The sequence below is a fragment of the Apis mellifera genome, linkage group LG14 (assembly GCF_003254395.2).
Source record: "Apis mellifera strain DH4 linkage group LG14, Amel_HAv3.1, whole genome shotgun sequence".
Lineage (NCBI taxonomy): Eukaryota > Metazoa > Arthropoda > Insecta > Hymenoptera > Apidae > Apis > Apis mellifera.
The window spans coordinates 2,022,889-2,043,103 of record NC_037651.1 but is presented as its reverse complement, the minus strand read 5'-3'; the positions used below and the strand labels follow the sequence as shown (position 1 = coordinate 2,043,103).

Below are 20,215 nucleotides of genomic sequence, written 5' to 3'. Positions count from 1 at the left end.
TTATGCGAATATAAACATTTTATTCCATAAATTAAATGATTTTGAAAATGATATTAAATATTTTAATATTCTAATTTTGTATAGAGATTTTTTGAAACTCATTTTATCAGAATTCTTTCATCGTTCGTCAAACACGTTTATTAATGATAAATGGAAATTAATTAAATATTTAATTATTAGATATAATGAGATGCAATTAAATTATTTAAAATAAAATTATCAAGAAATTACGTTTAATTTTAACTTTTAACGTAACTGTATTAAATTTTACTTGATTTAATTTTTAATTTTTATCACAAAATAACCGTGTCTTTATTTTTATTTCAATTTCTTGAAATTAAATTAACCTTCACTCACAGTTAAAATCAATAAATGGTAAATTTCTTGCCGATCTTGTTTTTTTCCCCCATTTTACATTTTAGAAAAATTTAATATTCTCCCTCGATCGGTAATCAAATTGGCCAAAGAAAGTCTCTCGGAATCGATCGCGTTATAACAATATATATAAATCGTCTTTATGCGACTCTTTCCACCAACTTGAACTACAGCAAACGTGGAAAAGAAAAAAATGAAGAAAACTACCACCACGAACATTTTTCGTTCATTCGTTTCGCGATAAAAATCGATTTCACGCTTGTCGCTAGGGAGAAAGTAAACGGTTTGAAAGAAGGAGAGGAAAAAAAAAAAAAAGAAAGAAAAATCCATCGCGAAACGAAATCATCGAAACCGTGGCATTTAAAGTACGCATAGTATTCCTCGTATCACCGTTTTTTTTTTTTTTTTCTTTTTAAACATATTTTCTCACTTTTCTTCTTTTGTTTCTTTTCAATCTCTGTTTTTTTATTTATTTTATTTATTTTTTTTAATTCGATCGACGCCACGTCGAAGCTTGTAATTTAATATTATTTTTTCCGCGATTCTTTTTTTTTTTTTTCTAACGACACTCACGCGAGATAACCGCGTTTTTTTTAAACATTTTTCATTTATCTCTTTCCCTACTTTGTAATACTTTGTATGCTACCGTTCCGGCGCGAACCATTAAGTGCTTTATATATATATTTTTTTTTTCTTTAATTATTTTAATTAATTAATTAGCTGATTTAAAGATCGAGAATGGTTTATTCCCACCAATCGATTACAAGTTTATATCCTCTACGTGTTATTTACTTTTTTTTTTTTTTGCATTTTAAACCGCTCCTTTAACATCATTAACAATTTTTTTTTTTTAATTATTATTCTTTAACCATTATAATAATATTTTTAAAAGATAACGTGATTGGTTGTCGCGTCAATGCCAATGGCCAAAACGTGCTTATAGCTTTTTTCTTTTTTTTCTTTTTTATTGTACACATTTTCAACAAAATCCGCCTGTGAGACTATCCGTTAACGAGATTCCGATGTTTCTTTTCTCTTTTTCTGCTTCTTATTTCTTTCTTTCTTTCTTTCTTTCTTTCTTCCTTCACTCGCGTTAATTTTTTTTTTTTTTTTCAATTTAATTGTCGAGTATATTTGTTCAAACGCAGAGATTGCGGCGTTTCGCTTATTTTTCTTTTCGAGCTTCTTTTCCTTTCTTTCTTTTTTTTTTTTTTTTTTTTTCGTTTTACGTTTCATCATTCGCGAGAGGAATAAATTATTCTGCTCTAAGGGGAGTCAAGATTTAGGTCTTCGACGTGCTTTGTGCTCGTGTTAAACACTTGGGAAAATTGCGATTAATCTTGTTCCAAAGAGATATGGTTCTCGTGTGCATCGCTTTTAGGGCGATCGCAAGTGTTGGAAACTTGGTTGCGCGTGTAGCTAGTCGATAATAGACATAATTGGAATTATGTTACATTGAAACAACAGCGAACGATAGAGAGGAATTAAATTTATGAAAGAGATTTTGTAAGAGATATTGAAAGATGAGTTGAATATTATTTCTCAAGAATTTTGTATAATTGCAAATATAACATAAAACTCTAGGCCAAGATTAGATCTTGTTGAAGACCAAGAAGTTTCAAATTTCAAAAAGATTTTAAAGAGAGAACAGCACTTATTCAAAAAGATAAGCGCCATTTGTTATTTTAAATATCTTTTTGGATCATATCCATGATTTATACATCTCTTATAATCTTATATGAAATAGTTTCAACACAGTAAAGTAATTCTTAATATCTTATTATTCAGTAATTTAGTTCAAAATTTCCCAAAAGAAAGAAACTTGTTCATTTTTGTTATCTTAAATATTTTGGATCATATCCATGATTTATACATCTTTTATAATCTTATATGAAATAGTTTCAACACAACAAAGTAATTCTTAATATCTTATTATTCAGTTATTAGTTCAAAATTTAGTTCAAAATTTCCCAAAAGAAAGAAACTTGTTTATATTTATTATCTTAAATATTTTGGATCATATCCATGATTTGTACATCTCTTATAATCTTATATGAAATAGTTTCAGCATAGCAAAGTAATTCTTAATATCTTATTATTCAGTAATTTAATTCAAAATTTCCCAAAAGAAAGGAACTTGTTTATATTTGTTATCTTAAATATTTTGGATCATATCCATGATTTATACATCTCTCATAATCTTATATGAAATAGTTTCAACATAGCAAAGTAATTTTTAATATCTTATTATTCAGTAATTTAATTCAAAATTTCCCAAAAGAAAGAAACTTGTTTATATTTCGATTTTTATAACAACTAAATTAAGTTCCTCTTAATCTTATTTTTATATTTTGTAAAATCTAATTGATTTTCTTGATAACAGATGGCGCCAAGTATTCAAGTAACTACTCAAATAAATAAATACATAGAGAAATAATTTAAAGAATATTTTTATCAAAAGTACAGGAAACACAAACGAGGAAACATATATTGAAACGACGATACAAAATTACCATAGTATCGTTATCAACGTTGTTTCAATGCAACTTCCAATTCGAAACGAGATGAAGCAAACAGTCGTCAAAATTAACGAAGTACAGCATACGAAAGCTAACGTTACTCGATGATTCTTAAAAGCTCGCAAAGGAAATCCTATTTCCCGCCGACATCAACCTGCGATAAAGCGTCCGAATCTCGGATCAAGGGCCACGAGTCGAAATGGTATTAAATGGTACATCGTATGAAATACTGAGCATTCGTATATATTATTCGTGTATATATTGACTAAAATGTTTCCTCTGCGCCTAGACTCGTGGCAAATGAAGGGAAATTCGACGAGACGCCCACGACAGATGAACGACGAACGCTCTTACCTAACCTAACCTCTACGATTATAATAGCTTCGTTTCTTCGATGATACGTCAAGCCTGGCGGTGTCGTTTTTTCCTTTATCTTATCCTCGAGTGCGAATATTAAAATTCTAATGTAGTAAAGCTCTCGAGAGAATTCTCTAGAATTTTTTTCTTTCGCAGTTACATATAAATATGTTTCTTTTATTTTTTTTTAATGGACATTGAAATGAGCATGAAAATAGTTCTCAAGAGTTTGTAGAAAAATTACTCTCAACGATTTCAACGAAATATCTATCGGTTAAAAAATTAATACTTTCAAAAAAAACAATTCGATCATCTCCCTTTCTCTCGATGTTCATCATCAACTCTCGAGAGTAATTTTTTTACCATTCTCAACAATATCCATTAAAACAAATTCTCGAAAATTTTACTCTCGAAACACATATTCGCACCCCTCGAGACAAAATTACGCTACGAAATTAAATTAAAGCGCGACGATAAAAATTCATTCAGCGCGATGCTAATTTTCCTAAATTTTCAATTAAGCCAATGCAACGTTACGACTTAATCATCGTATCGATAATTGTTATATTTCGAACGAAAGATCCTGTTTCATATTCATCCATACTCAATCTTCAACGATCGAATCTCTTCGAATTTTTCTCTCTCTCTCCTTTCCTATTATCTCTCGCAGGAAAGGGATTCCGCTTTGCAGCGGGGAAAAAAAAAAACCAATCGGAACAGACGCGCGTCCGTTGACGGATAATCCGACGTATGGGTACTTTCACAGACGAACTGCAAATGGTTTGGCCATTTAGTTTTGGCGAGTAGCGTGCGGTCGAAGAGCAAGAGATTATTCAAGGATCAGGCATCGGCGATCGCTCGAGATCTCGGTGTGTATATGTATATGTGTGTATGTGTGTCGAGTGGATCATGAATCGAGGCAAGCGAAATCGATCCGTTATCGAAGAAGTAAAGAAGTAAAGCAGCGAGAATCGGACCATCGAGGACCATCTTCGAGATTCGAGGGCGACTCGATTTAAAAAAGTAAATATACATTAACAGGTTCGAGTCGCTTTCGAAAATCGTGTCCCGTTGATCCGATCCGTTGAAGAAGACGCCATTTCGTACGTATACAAATAGTCAACCGGAAATTCAAGTCGAGGATCTCGAGGATGCGGAAGCCTGCCTCCTTGGATACATTAGATCGAAAAAGTTTCTTTTTCTTTTTTTTTTTTTTCTTTTTCCTTTTTTGTGAACGTATATATATATATATAGGTATGTATGCTAGTCTCGTGTGTATCGTGTGTAGATAGAATGCATCCTACTAGTGTAGATGTGAGAGAGAGTACAGTGTACAGTGTGTGCAAGCTGTGTACAGAGGGACAATAACAAACGATTGTCCGCCGATAGAAGGGAAAGTAAAAACAAGAAGAGAGAGAAAAAAAAAAAAAAAAAAGAACGAAGAAAGATGTTTGCGCCAAGTCAATCGTCATCATCGTCTCATCCCATACTTTTCGAGTCCCATCCATTACCCGCGTCATCATTCTCTCTCTCTCATTTTCTCTCTAACTCACTTTCTTACTTTCTCTCTCTCCCTTTCTCTCTCTCTCTTTCTCTCCCGTTTGCTTACGCCGGATTTCTCTTACGAGCTAACAAAGAACATTATTATTTTATTTATTTTTTTTTTTTGTGTGTTTTCATTTGTTTATTTACGCCGCGCTGTCGCACGCCACCTTAATAATCGTAGTATAAATCCCCCGTTTTTTATTTAAGTTGTCGTCGATTATTTACTTACTAGTGATACGGATAATAAAATTCACTGGCATTGTTTTGAAACATCTTGGCAGTTCATTGTGTGTAGTTTATTATTTCTTTACTTATTATTCTCTTTATTATTTTATTTTATTTTATTTATTTTTTTTTGTTGCTTTTTTTCAGTTTTTCAGAATTATTAACTGTGTGCGCTTTGCTCTTAATCTGTGTGTTCTCTCTTTCTGTCTGTTTCTCGCTCTCTTTCTTTTTTTTTTTCTATTTCCTTTGTATTCCTTTTCTCTCTTTATCTTTCCCTATTTTATAAGCACAATAAAAGGAGCAGTGCAACCCTTCTTCAGCTTCTCTCTTTCTCGTTTGTATATATATATATATATATATATAATAATATAATATATATAATATAATATAATATATATATATATTTATATATTTCTCTCTCTCTCTCTCTCTTTATCTATCTCGTTTTTTCTCTGGCTGGCACGATAGGTACCCAAAATCAAAACGAAAAATCGTTTCGATGGTCGTACCCGTAAACTCGATTTATTCTTTAACAAATTCAAACGCTTCGACGGTCCTCGGTGCTCTATGCTCTGTCTCTTGCGTATGTATGCGTGTGTATGCGCGTGTTCGTGTGTGTGTGTGTGTGTGTGTATATATATATATATATATATATATATATATATATATATATATATACACGTGTTTTTTTTTTTTACACGTGTATACGCAGATTTATTTGCATCCCGTGCAACGTTTGTTGAAATTCGAATTTCGAAGACGAGACGATCCTTTGCTTTTTTTTTTTTAGTTGTTATTCTATTCTAGGGGGCAGTTTTTAACCAATAAAAAACGGTTAATTTCAAGGGCGAGATTATATTTGATTTGTAAAAATTTAATTTATTATAGTATATGGATCAAACTTGTTGGCATTTCATAAAGGAAAACAAGAATAGGGTAAAAATAACTGGATGGATAATCGAATCCGAAATTTTTAACGTGGTTTTTCTCTTTTCCTTTAAGAAATTAATATTTATTTTACCAAGAAGTAAAATCTTGATCAATTTTGCAACTTCCTTCCAACTTGTTCAAACACTTTCATCACATCAAATCAACCAAATCAATTAAAATCGCTATACAAATTGAATAAAAATAAATTCATATGCCTCCTATTGAACAAGAGTTTAGAATTACAAAGAATTTCGACCATCAAAACTCAATATCCTTAACACTTAAAAATTACATGTACAACTTCACAATAAAATCACAATAAAATTTATCCTTCAGTGAAAAATCAACGAGAGAGAGAGGAATTCTTCCTATCACTCATCACAACGAATGCCAGGGATGCAGATACCTCGGCGTGGTCTGCATGCGTGTATATGCGTGTATGCGTGTGTCAGTGTTTCCTTTTTTAACGCGCCTGTTATGTAGGCGCATTTTTCAACGTGTCTCGCTAAGGCGTCCTCTTCGAATGAACTACATGACGAGATATATACATATCTCTTATCTTTATGTATATTATTTATAATATATATATATATATATATATATATATGTATGTATGTATGTATAGTATGTATATCATAAAGAAGACACGAAGAGCCTAGTGTCCTCGCATCCGTTTTCTTCCTATATTCACGGTGCGGATCACCCGAAACGAGGCGTAACACACGATCCCGAGGCTTGAGACACCCCGATCAGCTGCGTGTCTAAGCGTAGGAGAGACATCCAGGTTATGAACGTTGCTCGAATTTCCCTAACTTGGATCCATACGTGGCTACTACTGTCGTGGTAATCGTAATCGTCATCGTAATCGTCTCTGTCCTGTTCGCGTCCCTCGCCGTCCGCACCGATGCGCAACACACGATCCTCGTCGACCACCGACTCGGTCGAGCCGGTCGTCTGAGCATATCTGAATCACGTGACGATGATGTGTGGCGCCGACAGTAGGACGGTGATGGTTGCGATGATGGTGAACAGAGTAAAAATGATTAGGCACATTCTGTCGATCACCATCGCCGCGAACTTCCAGTCGTTCGTCACCTTCGTGTTCAACTCCTCGCTTTTCAGCTGATCCGTGATTATCTGGAACAGGAGAGTGCAATACGTATGATTCACGGTGATCATAAGGGTTTCATAAAGGAACAAGTATGTTTTGGAATTGGAATGTGTTGGAAGAATGGAAGAGGAATTAATATTAATTTCCTTAAGTTTAATTCATTTTGTGAATATGGTTCTATAATAATGGTAGATAGAAGTACTTAGGGTAGATATATATAAATAGAGAATGTAATTCTTAAGTAATTGTAATACTTACATCTTCTTAATAATTTTCAATACTTTTTACTTGAGATATTGGTTGTATTTTCAAAAAATTTTAGGAAATTGAAAGAGCACTTTTTCAGGTAAATATGTGAAAAGATGATTTTCAATGTTAATGAATACATAAAAATAAATTATAAATTTTTATCTAATTATCAATTAATCTTGAAAATATATAATCTTGCTTTTAAATATTGATGTATGATTGAAAATCCCACGTATTTGAAATTACGTGGAGCATATTTGTTGCTGAATGCAATGATATATAGAGAAAGTCCTAATTATGTCCTTTTAATAGAGTTTCCCCTCTTCAAGTTTGATCATGATTTCGTAACTCTCTCGCTATTTTCACTTGGGACCAATTTATATACTCGATGTGTAAACAGTCAAAACTCAAGATGCCTATTAATTCGTGTAATAATTATTAATCGTGCCACTGGTTCAAGCAAATAATTTATTATATTTAAAGATTGTCTAATTTTTAGTATATATATATTTTTACCAATATAATTATTATAGAAAAACTAATGAATACAATTAAAATTGTAAATTATAAATTAATATATTTTATTTATTTAGAACTTATTTCTTGAATATTTCTTTATATAACATAAAGAATTTCAAGAAAATTATAAAGATATAGATGTTAAAACTAAATTTCTATTCTACTTTCTTAATTAGCATATCCTATTCAACTTATTTATATTCTATTTTTATCATTTTCTTTGTGACTTTTTTTTGTTGGAAGAAATTTTGTAGAAGAAATAGATTAATTCAGTATCTCTACAATCTTTCCAACTTTAATTAAAATTTGCCTGATGCTTAAAATATTCCAAAAAAAAATAAAAAAAAATAGTAAATATTAACATTTTAATTAAAAGTTTCAATATCTTGAAACTTATTTGCATATCTTGGTATTCGCCAACTATTAACAACCAACATTGAAATGCTATTTAATCGTTTTTAGATAGAAGAACCAAATGTACAACAGAATTCTCGAAACTTGTTGGAATATGACCATCCAATTGTCTACAATTGTCCCTATTATAGTGTCACCATCGAATAAGAAGTTTCCATCTAATGTTTTCATAATTACAAGCAACGATAGATCTTCTGTACGTTGTTTGACTTTCTCGTCTAAGTTTTGACTCGAGGAATAGACTGGCTTTAATAATCCTGCACAAACATTGGTACAGAGAAGAGAGAAATGGTTTCGTGTACGTCGACACACCGCGATATACATGTCCCTGCTATTATGATACACACATAATAATACTTACAAGAAAGTTTCCGCACTTACAAGTAAATTAAAACGAGTGTACACTTGGTAATTAGCTGAGGGGACCTGTGTGTATATTTCGCAAGAACTCGCTAATTGTCATCCTCGTTATTATTAAATGGACGACACTTCTTTCTATTGAAAATAAAGCAGGGACTCAAGTCTGTAAACGTTCAAGTGTTTAAGAGCGCATACGTTTCCTTATGAAAGAGGAGGAAACGAATTAGTGGCCTAACGAGTTCCTAATTCCTTTTAAAGTTCACTGTGCCATGTTGTGCTAGTTTCTAAACGTGAATAAAGTGCAACTTGAATAAAAATTTGTACGTTCGTTAAAAATTCTAAAACAATCTTGAGGTAAAAAATAAGAAATAAGAATTTTAGTGTTGAAAAGATTAAGCCACCTGAAATGTGATGATACAGACTAAGAAAATAATAACTTTCTAGTGTTCTTTTTAATTTACCCTTAAACATATAATTATAATTATTGGTATCAATTCTCATTATATATTTATCTATCAAAACACCTTAATCTCTTTCAATCTCCATACATTGAAAAATAATAATATTAATAAAAGAAAAGAGTGAACCCATAGTACTTCCATATGACACAAATGATAGAGACTAAGAAAATAATACACTTCCTAGTATTCTTTTTAATTTACCCTTAAACATATAATTATAATTATTGGTATCAATTTTCATTATATATTTATCTATCAAAACACCTTAATCTCCTAATCTCTTTCAATCTCCATATATTGAAAAATAATAATATTAATAAAAGAAAAGAATGAACTCATAGTACTTCCATCTGATACAAATGATAGAGACTAAGAAAATAATACACTTCCTAGTGTTCTTTTTAATTTATCCTTAAACATATAATTATAATTATTGGTATCAATTCTCATATTTATCTATCAAAACATCTTAATCTTTTTCAATCTCCATACGTTGAAAAATAATAATATTAATAAAAGAAAAGAGTGAACCCATAGTACTTCTATCTGACAAAAAGAGAAATAGATATGCTATCTTTTTGAAAAAAAAAAAAATCTACAATCGTCACGTGCGACAAAATTATAATCCGATTGATCGGATTGCCTCGCGAGAGACGTACCTTAATCTCTTTGAGGATCATCATGAGCTCGTTTCGGGCGCAGAAACACGCGTTTTGAAGTATCGTTTCGACCTGAGGGCCAGGCGTCTCTGGCGGATGCGGATGATGATGCGGCGTGTGACCAATCTGAATCGCTGCCGGATAAGAGGAGTGTGCCAGTGGCGTCGAGTGTTGATGATGCGGCGTTGCAGCGTGGCTGTGATGATGATGGGGGGTCGCGTGTATGTGACTGTGCCCGTGGCCCATCGTGTGATGGTGGGGGCCAGGGGTGCTGTACACGTTGTTCAACAGATTATTGTGGGACGCCAGAGCGTTGTCCTCGAGGTCCAGGACATTCGCTAGGAGGGATTTGCTGCTCCTTTGACGAAGCTCCAGGTCACCGTGACTCTTGCTAGCGCCTGTGACCGTGAATTATTACAATGAATAGCTTGGTAAGACTGGATGGTCAGCTTGATCTTTGTTATTAGTATTTATAAATTTGGAAAGAAGAATGAATAAATTGATGAACACTGTATTATCTTAAATATTATTTTAGCTATTTTTTGAAAATTCTTTTGATTTTGTAGATATAATAGAAGGATTGTATTAATTTGATAAAATTAATAATTAATGGGAAATATAGATATAACAATTTACAATAAGGAAATGTTTTAAAGGAATAATAAAAGTGTATGTACAGCACATCTGTCAAAAAGAATAGATAAGGATGATGAGGTAAAATAAATAAAAAAAAGTTTCTTAATTTTGTGTGAGAAGAAATAAATAAATAAATAAATAAGAAAATATCTTGTGTATATACAATCTGTATAAAAAATAGATAGGAATGGAAAATTAAGAAGATTTGGATGATTGATTTCTGGCAACATTTCACTTTCTTCTTAATTTCTTGCTTGTACACATGCACATGACTTAAAGACAAGTCAAGGTGTGTTCTTTCAGGAGTTTTATTCTGTGATTCACGTTTCAGTGAGAGTGGCTGAGAACGGTGTACATGGTGGACACATTGAAACACATTGAAACATTTATACAGATATAAATAAGTAGTAAATGTTGTCAGTACTTGTGTCGATGCTTTTTCGTGTCACTAAATTACCGGTGACTGGAGACGGTTTTTGAGATTTTTGCGCCTCCCTCTCCTCCTTATCACTTGGTCGTGACATACGAAGTATACAAGGCAGCCAATAAAGGAATACCACTTTCACCTGAAAGTTTGAAATGCTATCTATAATAAATAATAAATAATAAATTATATTCAAACGCATTATATATAATTATTGTTAACTGCAACAATTTTATTTTTAGGGATAAATGAAATGATGAAGAGAGAATGCAAATTGATTTTTCTATGTTATAGAAGGAGAAAAAAAATTAAGGATTTAATAGCATATGGTATTTATGAGATTCTCAAAATCCAAAGGATATGGTAGACAATAAAATAGGTGGACGAGGTGGAAGCTTAGTATCACTCGAAAGGGTGAATCCAGTTAACGACCAAAGTAAACCTGAAGTGTACTTGGAAGCACATGAGCTCACGCTAATTGAAGTCACATATACGATGGGATCATCCAAGAAACCACTTCGCACAGTGAGGATAGAGAGAACGAGGAAAATCCTCGAATTTTTATAGTCATAAGAAATAAAATGAAAATGTGTCTCATTAAACTTTCATTGTAATACATGTTTTCCAGATATATAAATAATTCGTAAATTTATTTGAATAATTTGTCAAAAAAAGAAAAAGGAATTCTTTGAAATATATATTTTTAAGCGTGGTCAATTATTGACACATTCGCATTTGCCGACGAAAATTCACGTTATTTCAAATGCTGTTTTTGCCGATGACGTAAATTTATATCATTTGTTCCTTTGATCTTTCTTATGTTTATTTAAAATTTAATACTTTCTCTCTTCGAATTTATAACGAGAAATTCTTTTAATTTTGTTAATCTAAAATTTGTTTAATAATAAATTTTGTAATTTTTAATGGCAGAAGATTGCAACAACCGTGACAATCTTTATTTAAAACTCAAGTAAATTTGAAATATTGATTTAAAATAATACATTTTTTTAATTCCAAATTATTCAAATAAAAAATTATTCTGAACAAAAGAACAACTAAATAACAACAATTAGCAAGCAATATTTCAAGCAACAATTGGTTATTTTAAATGTAATTCGCATTTATAAAAACTACAAAAAGAAAAATTCATAGAAACATATGTCCCATTTAACCTTGTTTTCGAGTTACAATTTTATGTTGCAGTATTATATAGTATTGAAAATAACAAAAAATTGCCATTTGCACAAAACTCTTGTCTTCTTAAATTCCAAAATCATTAAAAAATAAATTTAACTTACCCATTCAGACATTTCGTGAGTGTCAGCATTCCGATGATGATAATTTAAAATAAGAATGGTGCTGACAACACTGCTGGCCACCATAAACATAATACAGTTGAAGTACGTCCCTGTGGAAACATGACACGAAAATCAAAAAGAATTATGACCGGAATTCGTAAACGGAATTCGTTCATTCAGAAAGCACACATTGCTCAAATCTCGATCTCGATCATTCAGGAAATATCAATCGTGCAAATTTCAACCTCTCCATTCCCCTCCCCCAATCAAGATGTCAATGGACGTTTGTCGTCTGACCCGCACCGTCTCTTACCACTGTCAACCAACTACCACCACAGCTATTACTACTACTGTCGCTCGAATCCGAGCTCTGATTGCAATAGACGAGTCGTCGGGGATAAAGGACTGCGTACAATAAGCATTATCGTACCAGATGATCCAAGATGTCTCTGTATAGATCCTCGCGAGTATGTACGAAACACCAAAGAATTTCCATAGGGATAAGTCTCGACTCGATTCTCCTCGATAACAATGTGGAATTTTTTTCCATTGAATGACTCGTAAATGGAGATGAGATCGGTTGAAGAGATTGATGAATTATACATTTCCTTTGCTTTCTTTTTTTTTGGAGTTAAAAAATATTCTCGATATTTCTTCAAATTCTTAATGTTTTTTTGTTTAATTTACAGGTTTATCAATTGAGATTATTTCAATTTTATTCAAAGATCAGACATTGGATCGTTAAGAAACGTTAAATTTAAAAAAAAAATACAGCTTTCTTAGAGCCATTTTCCCCGAGTTATAATTTATTTAGGGATAAAGACGAACGAGAAGAAGACAGGATTCTCTGACAAAGACACGTTGAAAATGTTCGAGGGAATGACGGACAAAGGGAGATATAATCGCCCCTACACGTATATTTCATTCCTCAGCGGGCTCCAATCCAAATTTTCAACGGAAACCGCGCGTTGAGAAACCGTACAAATCTAAACTGAAAAGACAGGATCCAGTGAATCATCTCCCAGAAGAATTCCATGGGAAATTTCCTCTTTCTCGTGAAGCCTCTGTCTTACATCCGTCTCAAATATTTGAAATAATTTTTTTCTATTTGTTGTTAACGTTGTAACATAACCATTCAAAAAGAAATCTTGACTCTAACTTTCTTCTTAAAAAGACTATGAGAAAGTGAAAACGAAATCTCCACGAGACGCAAAGGGGTTGAAAATTGACAGGCTTACCCAGCAGAGGCACGGCGTCCGAAGTCGCTGGCATTGTCTCGGCCACCATATTCAGGAACACAGTGAGGGACAAGAGGATGGTTACCCCTGCAAAAGAGGTTCGTTCGACCAATTAATTATCACCAACCCGATAACCAAACGTGATTAATCCATAACAGAACTCGCAGACTGATGACGCTCTGATCAAAAATGTTATTATATATAAAGGCCTATCTGATTTTGCAGATTGCTGTTAACAAATTTCACTTTTCCTATATTATAACTCTTTTAATCTGACTTTGAAATATTTAAATATATTTTTAATTGGGCAAATTGGGTAAATAAAACTAAAATAAGTTCATTATTTTTCGAGGAAATAATTTCTAAAACTTGTTGAAACTCATACAATTATTATTATTAAGTAAGATTGATTATTAATTTCTCTTCGTTTAATTTTCTAGGATTGAAAATATTTCGTGATGTTTGCCAGTCGCCATATTTATAAAGGATAATTTCACGTATTTGAGCGTAAAACCACGAGGGGTCGTGGTCGATCAATAAACTCGTGTATTTCACCGGCACACGAATATCTATGATCGACATCGACGCGGCAGCAATCTCCCATACAATTCAATACGTTACGAGAACTTCGACTGAATCTAATCACGTGAGCTGTTATAGCGTGCTCCGAAGCCTGCAAGGAATTGCAATTATGCTAGCAAGCGATTTCAACTTGCTGGAAGTGAGTAATCATCGGAATCTCGGCTTGGACCCATAATGAAACAATGCGATGGCTTTGCGAACGCATCGATATCGACATTGTCCACTTTTATTCATATTTTTATTAATAATTCGTTTAAGAATGATACATCACTGTATATCATCGTGAAATCTTTCAGATTGTTATCTACTTATTTTAAGAAGGAGAAAATATCGGAAATGCGATGACTTTGCGAACGCATCGATATTAATATTGTCCACTCTTATTCACGTGATTTTTATTAATAATTTTAAGAATGATACATCATTGTATATCATCGCGAAATCTTTCAAATTGTTATCCATTTATTTTAAAAAGAAGAAAATATCGGAAATGTGATGGTTTTGCGAACGCATCGATATTAACTTTGTCCAATTTTATTCACGTGATTTTTATTAATAATTCGTTTAAGAATGATACATCATTGTATATCATCTTTCAGATTGCTATGCTGTGCATTTATTGTCTATTTGAAAAGAAGAAAATATCAGAAATGCGATGGCTTTGCGAACGCATCGATATCGACATTGTCCATTTTTATTCATATTTTTATTAATAATTCGTTTAAGAATGATACATCATTATATATCATCGTGGAATCTTTCAGATTGTGATCTATTTATTTTAAAAAGGAAAAAATATTAGAAATGCGATGACTTTGCGAACGCATCGATATCGACGTTGTCCACTTTTATTCACAATTTTATTAATAATTCATTTAAGAATGATACATCATAAAATCTTTCAGATTGTTATCCATTTATTTTAAAAAGGAGAAAATATCGGAAATGTGATGGCTTTGCGAACGCATCGATATCGACATTGTCCATTTTTATTCATATTTTTATTAATAATTCGTTTAAGAATGATACATCATTGTATATCATCGTGAAATCTTTCAGATTGTTATCCATTTATTTTAAAAAGAAAAGAATATTGAAAATGCGATGGCTTTGCGAACGTATCGATATCGATATTGTCGACTTTTAATCACGTGATTTTTATTAATAATTCGTTTAAGAATGATACATCATTATATATCATCTTTCAGATTGCTATGTTATGCATTTATTGTCTATTTGAAAAGGAGAAAATATCGAAAATGCGATGGCTTTGCGAACGCATCAATATTAACATTGTCCACTTTTATTCACATTTTTATTAATAATTCGTTTAAGAATGATATATCATTGTATATCATCGCGAAATCTTTCAAATTGTTATTCATTTATTTTAAAAAGAAGAAAATATCGGAAATGTGATGGTTTTGCGAACGCATCGATATTAACATTGTCCAATTTTATTCACGTGATTTTTATTAATAATTCGTTTAAGAATGATACATCATTGTATATCATCGTGAAATCTTTCAGATTGTTATCTATTTATTTTAAAATATCGGAAATGCGATGACTTTGCGAACACATCGATATTAACATTGTCTACTTTTATTTGCGTGATTTTTATTAATAATTCGTTTAAGAATGATACATCATTACATATCATCTTTCAGATTGCTATGCTGTGCATTTATTGTCTATTTGAAAAGAAGAAAATATCAGAAATGCGATGGCTTTGCGAACGCATCGATATCGACATTGTCCACTTTTATTCGCGTGATTTTTATTAATAATTTTAAGAATGATATATCATTATATATCATCGTGAAATCTCTCAGATTGTTATCTATTTATTTTAAAAAAGAGAAAATATCGGAAATGCAATGGCTTTGCGAACGCATCGATATTAACATTGTCCACTTTTATTCACTTTTATTTTTATTAATAATTCGTTTAAAAATGATACATCATTGTATATCATCGTGAAATCTTTCAGATTGTTATCTATTTATTTTAAAAAGGAAAGAATATTAGAAATGCGATGGCTTTGCGAACGCATCGATATCGACATCGTCCACTTTTATTCATAATTTTATTAATAATTCGTTTAAGAATGATACATCATGAAATCTTTCAGATTGTTATCCATTTATTTTAAAAAGGAGAAAATATCGGAAATGTGATGGCTTTGCGAACACATCGATATTGATATTGTCCACTTTTCACGTGATTTTTATTAATAATGAATTTTAAGAATGATACATCATTACATATCATCGTGAAATCTTTCAGATTGTTATCTATTTATTTTAAAAAGGAAAGAATATTGAAAATACGATGGCTTTGCGAACGCATCGATATCGACATCGTCCACTTTTATTCACGTGATTTTTATTAATAATTCGTTTAAGAATGATACATCATTACATATCATCTTTCAGATTGTTGTGCATTTATTGTCTATTTGAAAAGGAGAAAATAAATATAAAAATACATTGTCACGTGGATCGACATTATTTGAAAAATTAAACGATTTTGAAATTTCGTTAGAAATTTTTTATTCGTTCCTAGGAAAATGGAAAAATCCAAGGAGCAATATCTCAATTCGTTTCATATCGTTCTTTTGCGACATTTAATAGCGGTTACGTCCAACTCACCTAGAGATAGCTTCTCGCCGGAATCGGGTGGCAAGGTGAATCCCAGAACGGCCATGCTGGCAATCAGGACACACGGCACGATCAGGTTGAAGAAATAGTAAAGAGTCCGCCTTCTGATGATCACCACGAACGTTATATCTATATACGGTTCTGGGCAGCAATTGTAATAAATTTCGTTTCTTTTACCAGGCACCCCTGTAACGAGACGAAATATATATATATATATGAAAAGGCAAATATATATTTCGAATTTTTTCGATACGTGAAAAATTTTGATAAGAATACTTAAAAGTACTTCGAACTTTCTACTTTTAGGATTCTAAATAAAAGAAATTCGACGAGGTTAGATGAAAAAAATATATGTAAAGATATGATATTTTTCAATTGTAAAGAGTTGTTTTCCAAAAAATCGAATAATTTTTGCGTTTAAGGGAAAGAGAAGGGATGAATGTAAGAAATTAAATTTTGTTTTATTAGTTTCTAACGTTGAATACCAGATAAAGCGAGCTCTCTCGTATAATTATTCCGAGATATCGTTGATTGTAAATGTAAATTTCAACTTGAATATACGAGTTATAGGAATAATAGATTCAAATGTATGCTAAATAATTCGATTTATAATACAACGTATATAAGATTCTGATACGGAAATTTTCAAAATATAAACACGAGACAGAAAAAAAAATAAATAAACAAACAAAATTATAATTTTAATAAATTCTCTTATAAAACGATTGATCTAAAACGATAAATAATTCTCATAAGAAATTCAAATTTCGAACATAGATATTTTCACGTTGAGATTATTCCAAATCACCGATATTTGAATTCGAATGAAACAAAACGCGCCTGAAAAAATAATCTCAAACTTTCAACCAATTGTCAAACAGTTTTAACATGGAAATTGGTACAAAGAGAGTCTTCAGAAGAAAGAAGCGGAGAATAGAAAGCTCGTAGAAATAATAAAAAAAAAAAAAAGAGCGGATCCAATATCGATGACTCGACTATTTCGCCTAACAGCTTGCTCGAATTACACCTGGTGAGGCGAGACGGTGACTTCATTTTCGAGTGTTCCTTCGATCTCACATTCTCCTCGGCTCACTTAAGATACATTTCTGGCTTTCATAACCTCTCTTATGCATACCGCGTACACACCGCGACACCTTACGTGCACACGTGCATCCCGGAAATACACAAGCTACGTGCACAACGTGACATTTTTATATTCCACGTAATTTGCATTTTGCAAAACCGCGCCGCCTACCAGGTGTTATCTGGAGGAATTATATCGTTCGGTGAATCACGTTCTTTTATTTTCTTGTTAAAACGTCGTGTGCTCTCTGGATGAAATTGTAAAATTGATACTCTTCGGGAAGGAATATTACGAGTGAATATATTTGTTGGGCGCATTTGAAAAATTGATATTCATTGAGAAATTTTTAATACTTTTTGTGGCGAAACATATTATTTTATGATCGAAGTAAATGTATTATTTTTCAGTATACAATTTTATTAAAATTGTTATTTTTATTTATTTTTATCACATGCAGATATAATTTAAATATTTTTATTCCCTATTTCTTTATTTGTATAGTTGTTACGTTTTATATTGTAGAATAAATCTCGTAATTATAAAGATTTAAGTACGTTTTTTTTTTTTGCTTTTAATAAAAAATATTTAAAAAGTTACTTGACACCGTTAAGAGGATATTTACATTAAAATTGGAAAGAAAAATTTTCTCCCTGCGTTATATTATAATTTTTTAATTAATTGGATTTCATTTTTTAAACCAAAATGAATTGGAATTTGTACAATATTTGTATGAAAAAGAAATTAATCGTGAAATTTACATTTCTTTTAACGAAAGCAAATTAAACAAATGTTTCCTGACAGTCGGTCGACAATTTTCCAGTTTGCCAATCGGGGAATATGCAGTTCGGGGAGGAGGGAGGAAAGCAACCGCCTGAATTTCGCTTCCATTGAAGAGGAAGATTTCTGTTCGAGGGCAAACATTGCGCGATATCCCGCAGTATGGAAGTAAATAATTCAGCATGCGACTACGCTAATGATGCATTATTAAAGAACCTTATTCGGCCATTATTTGTCGAAATCCTGTTAAAAATTCGGATAATTCCTCTCTTCGTGCGGCTAAAAATTTCCAAAATTCAAAACCACGCACGTGAAACATCTCAAAAGTATAAAGAATCGAAATTACTAATTAATTATCCATTTTTCTTTCCCCCTCGCTAACAAATAAAAGTTGTTAAACCAATTTTCTTGCATTTTTATTTCGTTGAGAAATGCATGCGGTGTTTTAAAGTGTCCACTTTTGCAGGGTCTAATAAGATTTCCAACCAGTGCCCTCTGGCGATACGCGAGCGAGTTGTAATGCAAGAACGATAATAAAATACGTTAATATATACGTGCTAATTTAGAAAGAGCATCATTTGTTACATCTCTGTAATTCTCCCCATATTTCTACAATTTTTAAACATTCCTATTCATTCTTTTAATGCATCACTTTTACAAAAAATCTTTGTATTTCGTTCAAACCTTCTTCTTTTAATGTAATATAAATACATTCACGTTAGGAAGACGATGTTGATTACAAAATATGCGAAAGATTCATGGTGAACGTGATTGAAATAATTAGAATCCAGAGAGAACACGGAGCCAGCGAATTAATTCCCGCCCAATTCGAAAATGTTACAATCAACCCCTCCCCCGGGATGAGAATCTGGATTAGATAAAGCTCGAGTAGCAGTAAGACGCAGCTGGTGTCGACCCATGAAAACGATTGATCGCGCCTTTGTGCCCCCTTGCGGAACTTGAACAAGGAATGGGGAGAGAGGGGGATGGATTTTAGAATTGCTAATCGTTCGAGGAGCCGCTTTCACGCCGAGCAAACTGCTCGTGTGTGTGGATACGAATGAACCTGGATGAGCCGATAAAGGGGTTGTAAAAACTCACCCAACAGATCCCACTCGCCGTTAGTGATGAAACTGCTGATGTCACCTCCCGCTTCGTCTTGCAGTTGCAGGTCCAACTGTTGAAAATTTATTACCACCGATTAGGGCAGAGTTATTAACATGACCGCAATAGTTAGATTTGATTTGTTACTTTTTAAGGGTGGCGATTTTTTTTAAAAATGAACATGCGATCGAAATATCCATCCCTTTAGATTTAGATACGAAGATTTAAATCGTTCGATGATTAGATTTTTATTGTAAAGGGTGTCCCAAAATTAACGCAAGATTTGAATTGAATGTAAAAGAGAGTCTTTAGATATTTAGTTTTTAACTGGCACATACGCAAATTTTTCCAAATTTTTCATCACCTTTTTGCACAATTGTGATTGAATTTCGTTGATACAGCGTTCAATTTCTTGTAATGCAGTTGTGGGATTGTTGACATAGACCTTTGATTTCGAATAACCCCATAAGAAGAAATCTAATGGTGTTAAACCACATCTAAACGAGAGAGTACACGACCAGGAAATGTCTCGTGCAGTAATTGAATCGTTTCATTGTACGGCATGTGGCACCGTCTTGTTGAAACCACATATTGGCCACATCAATATCATTCAATTTCAGCAGAAAGAACGTGTTATATCGAGCACCATTAACTGCTTGACCAGCCTCGTTTTCAAAAAAGTATG

General features: G+C 32.2%; 1 protein-coding gene across 4 annotated transcripts in view; it reads right to left on the bottom strand.

Annotated features, from left to right (window-relative positions):
• Positions 1–920: 920 nt before the first annotated feature.
• The window catches only part of nAChRa7 (nicotinic acetylcholine receptor alpha7 subunit), a 244,157-nt gene continuing 224,862 nt past the window's right edge, over positions 921–20,215 (bottom strand). For 3 of the 4 annotated variants that reach the window (XM_026444870.1, XM_026444873.1, XM_026444871.1), the window contains 7 exons: positions 19,528–19,603; positions 16,557–16,751; positions 13,321–13,407; positions 12,083–12,192; positions 10,785–10,926; positions 9,725–10,122; positions 921–7,088 (listed from right to left, as the gene is read on the bottom strand). In XM_026444870.1, coding sequence (XP_026300655.1) covers positions 6,921–7,088; positions 9,725–10,122; positions 10,785–10,926; positions 12,083–12,192; positions 13,321–13,407; positions 16,557–16,751; positions 19,528–19,603 — 1,176 coding nt within the window. In that variant the 3' untranslated portion in view covers positions 921–6,920. 4 annotated transcript variants of the gene reach the window in all.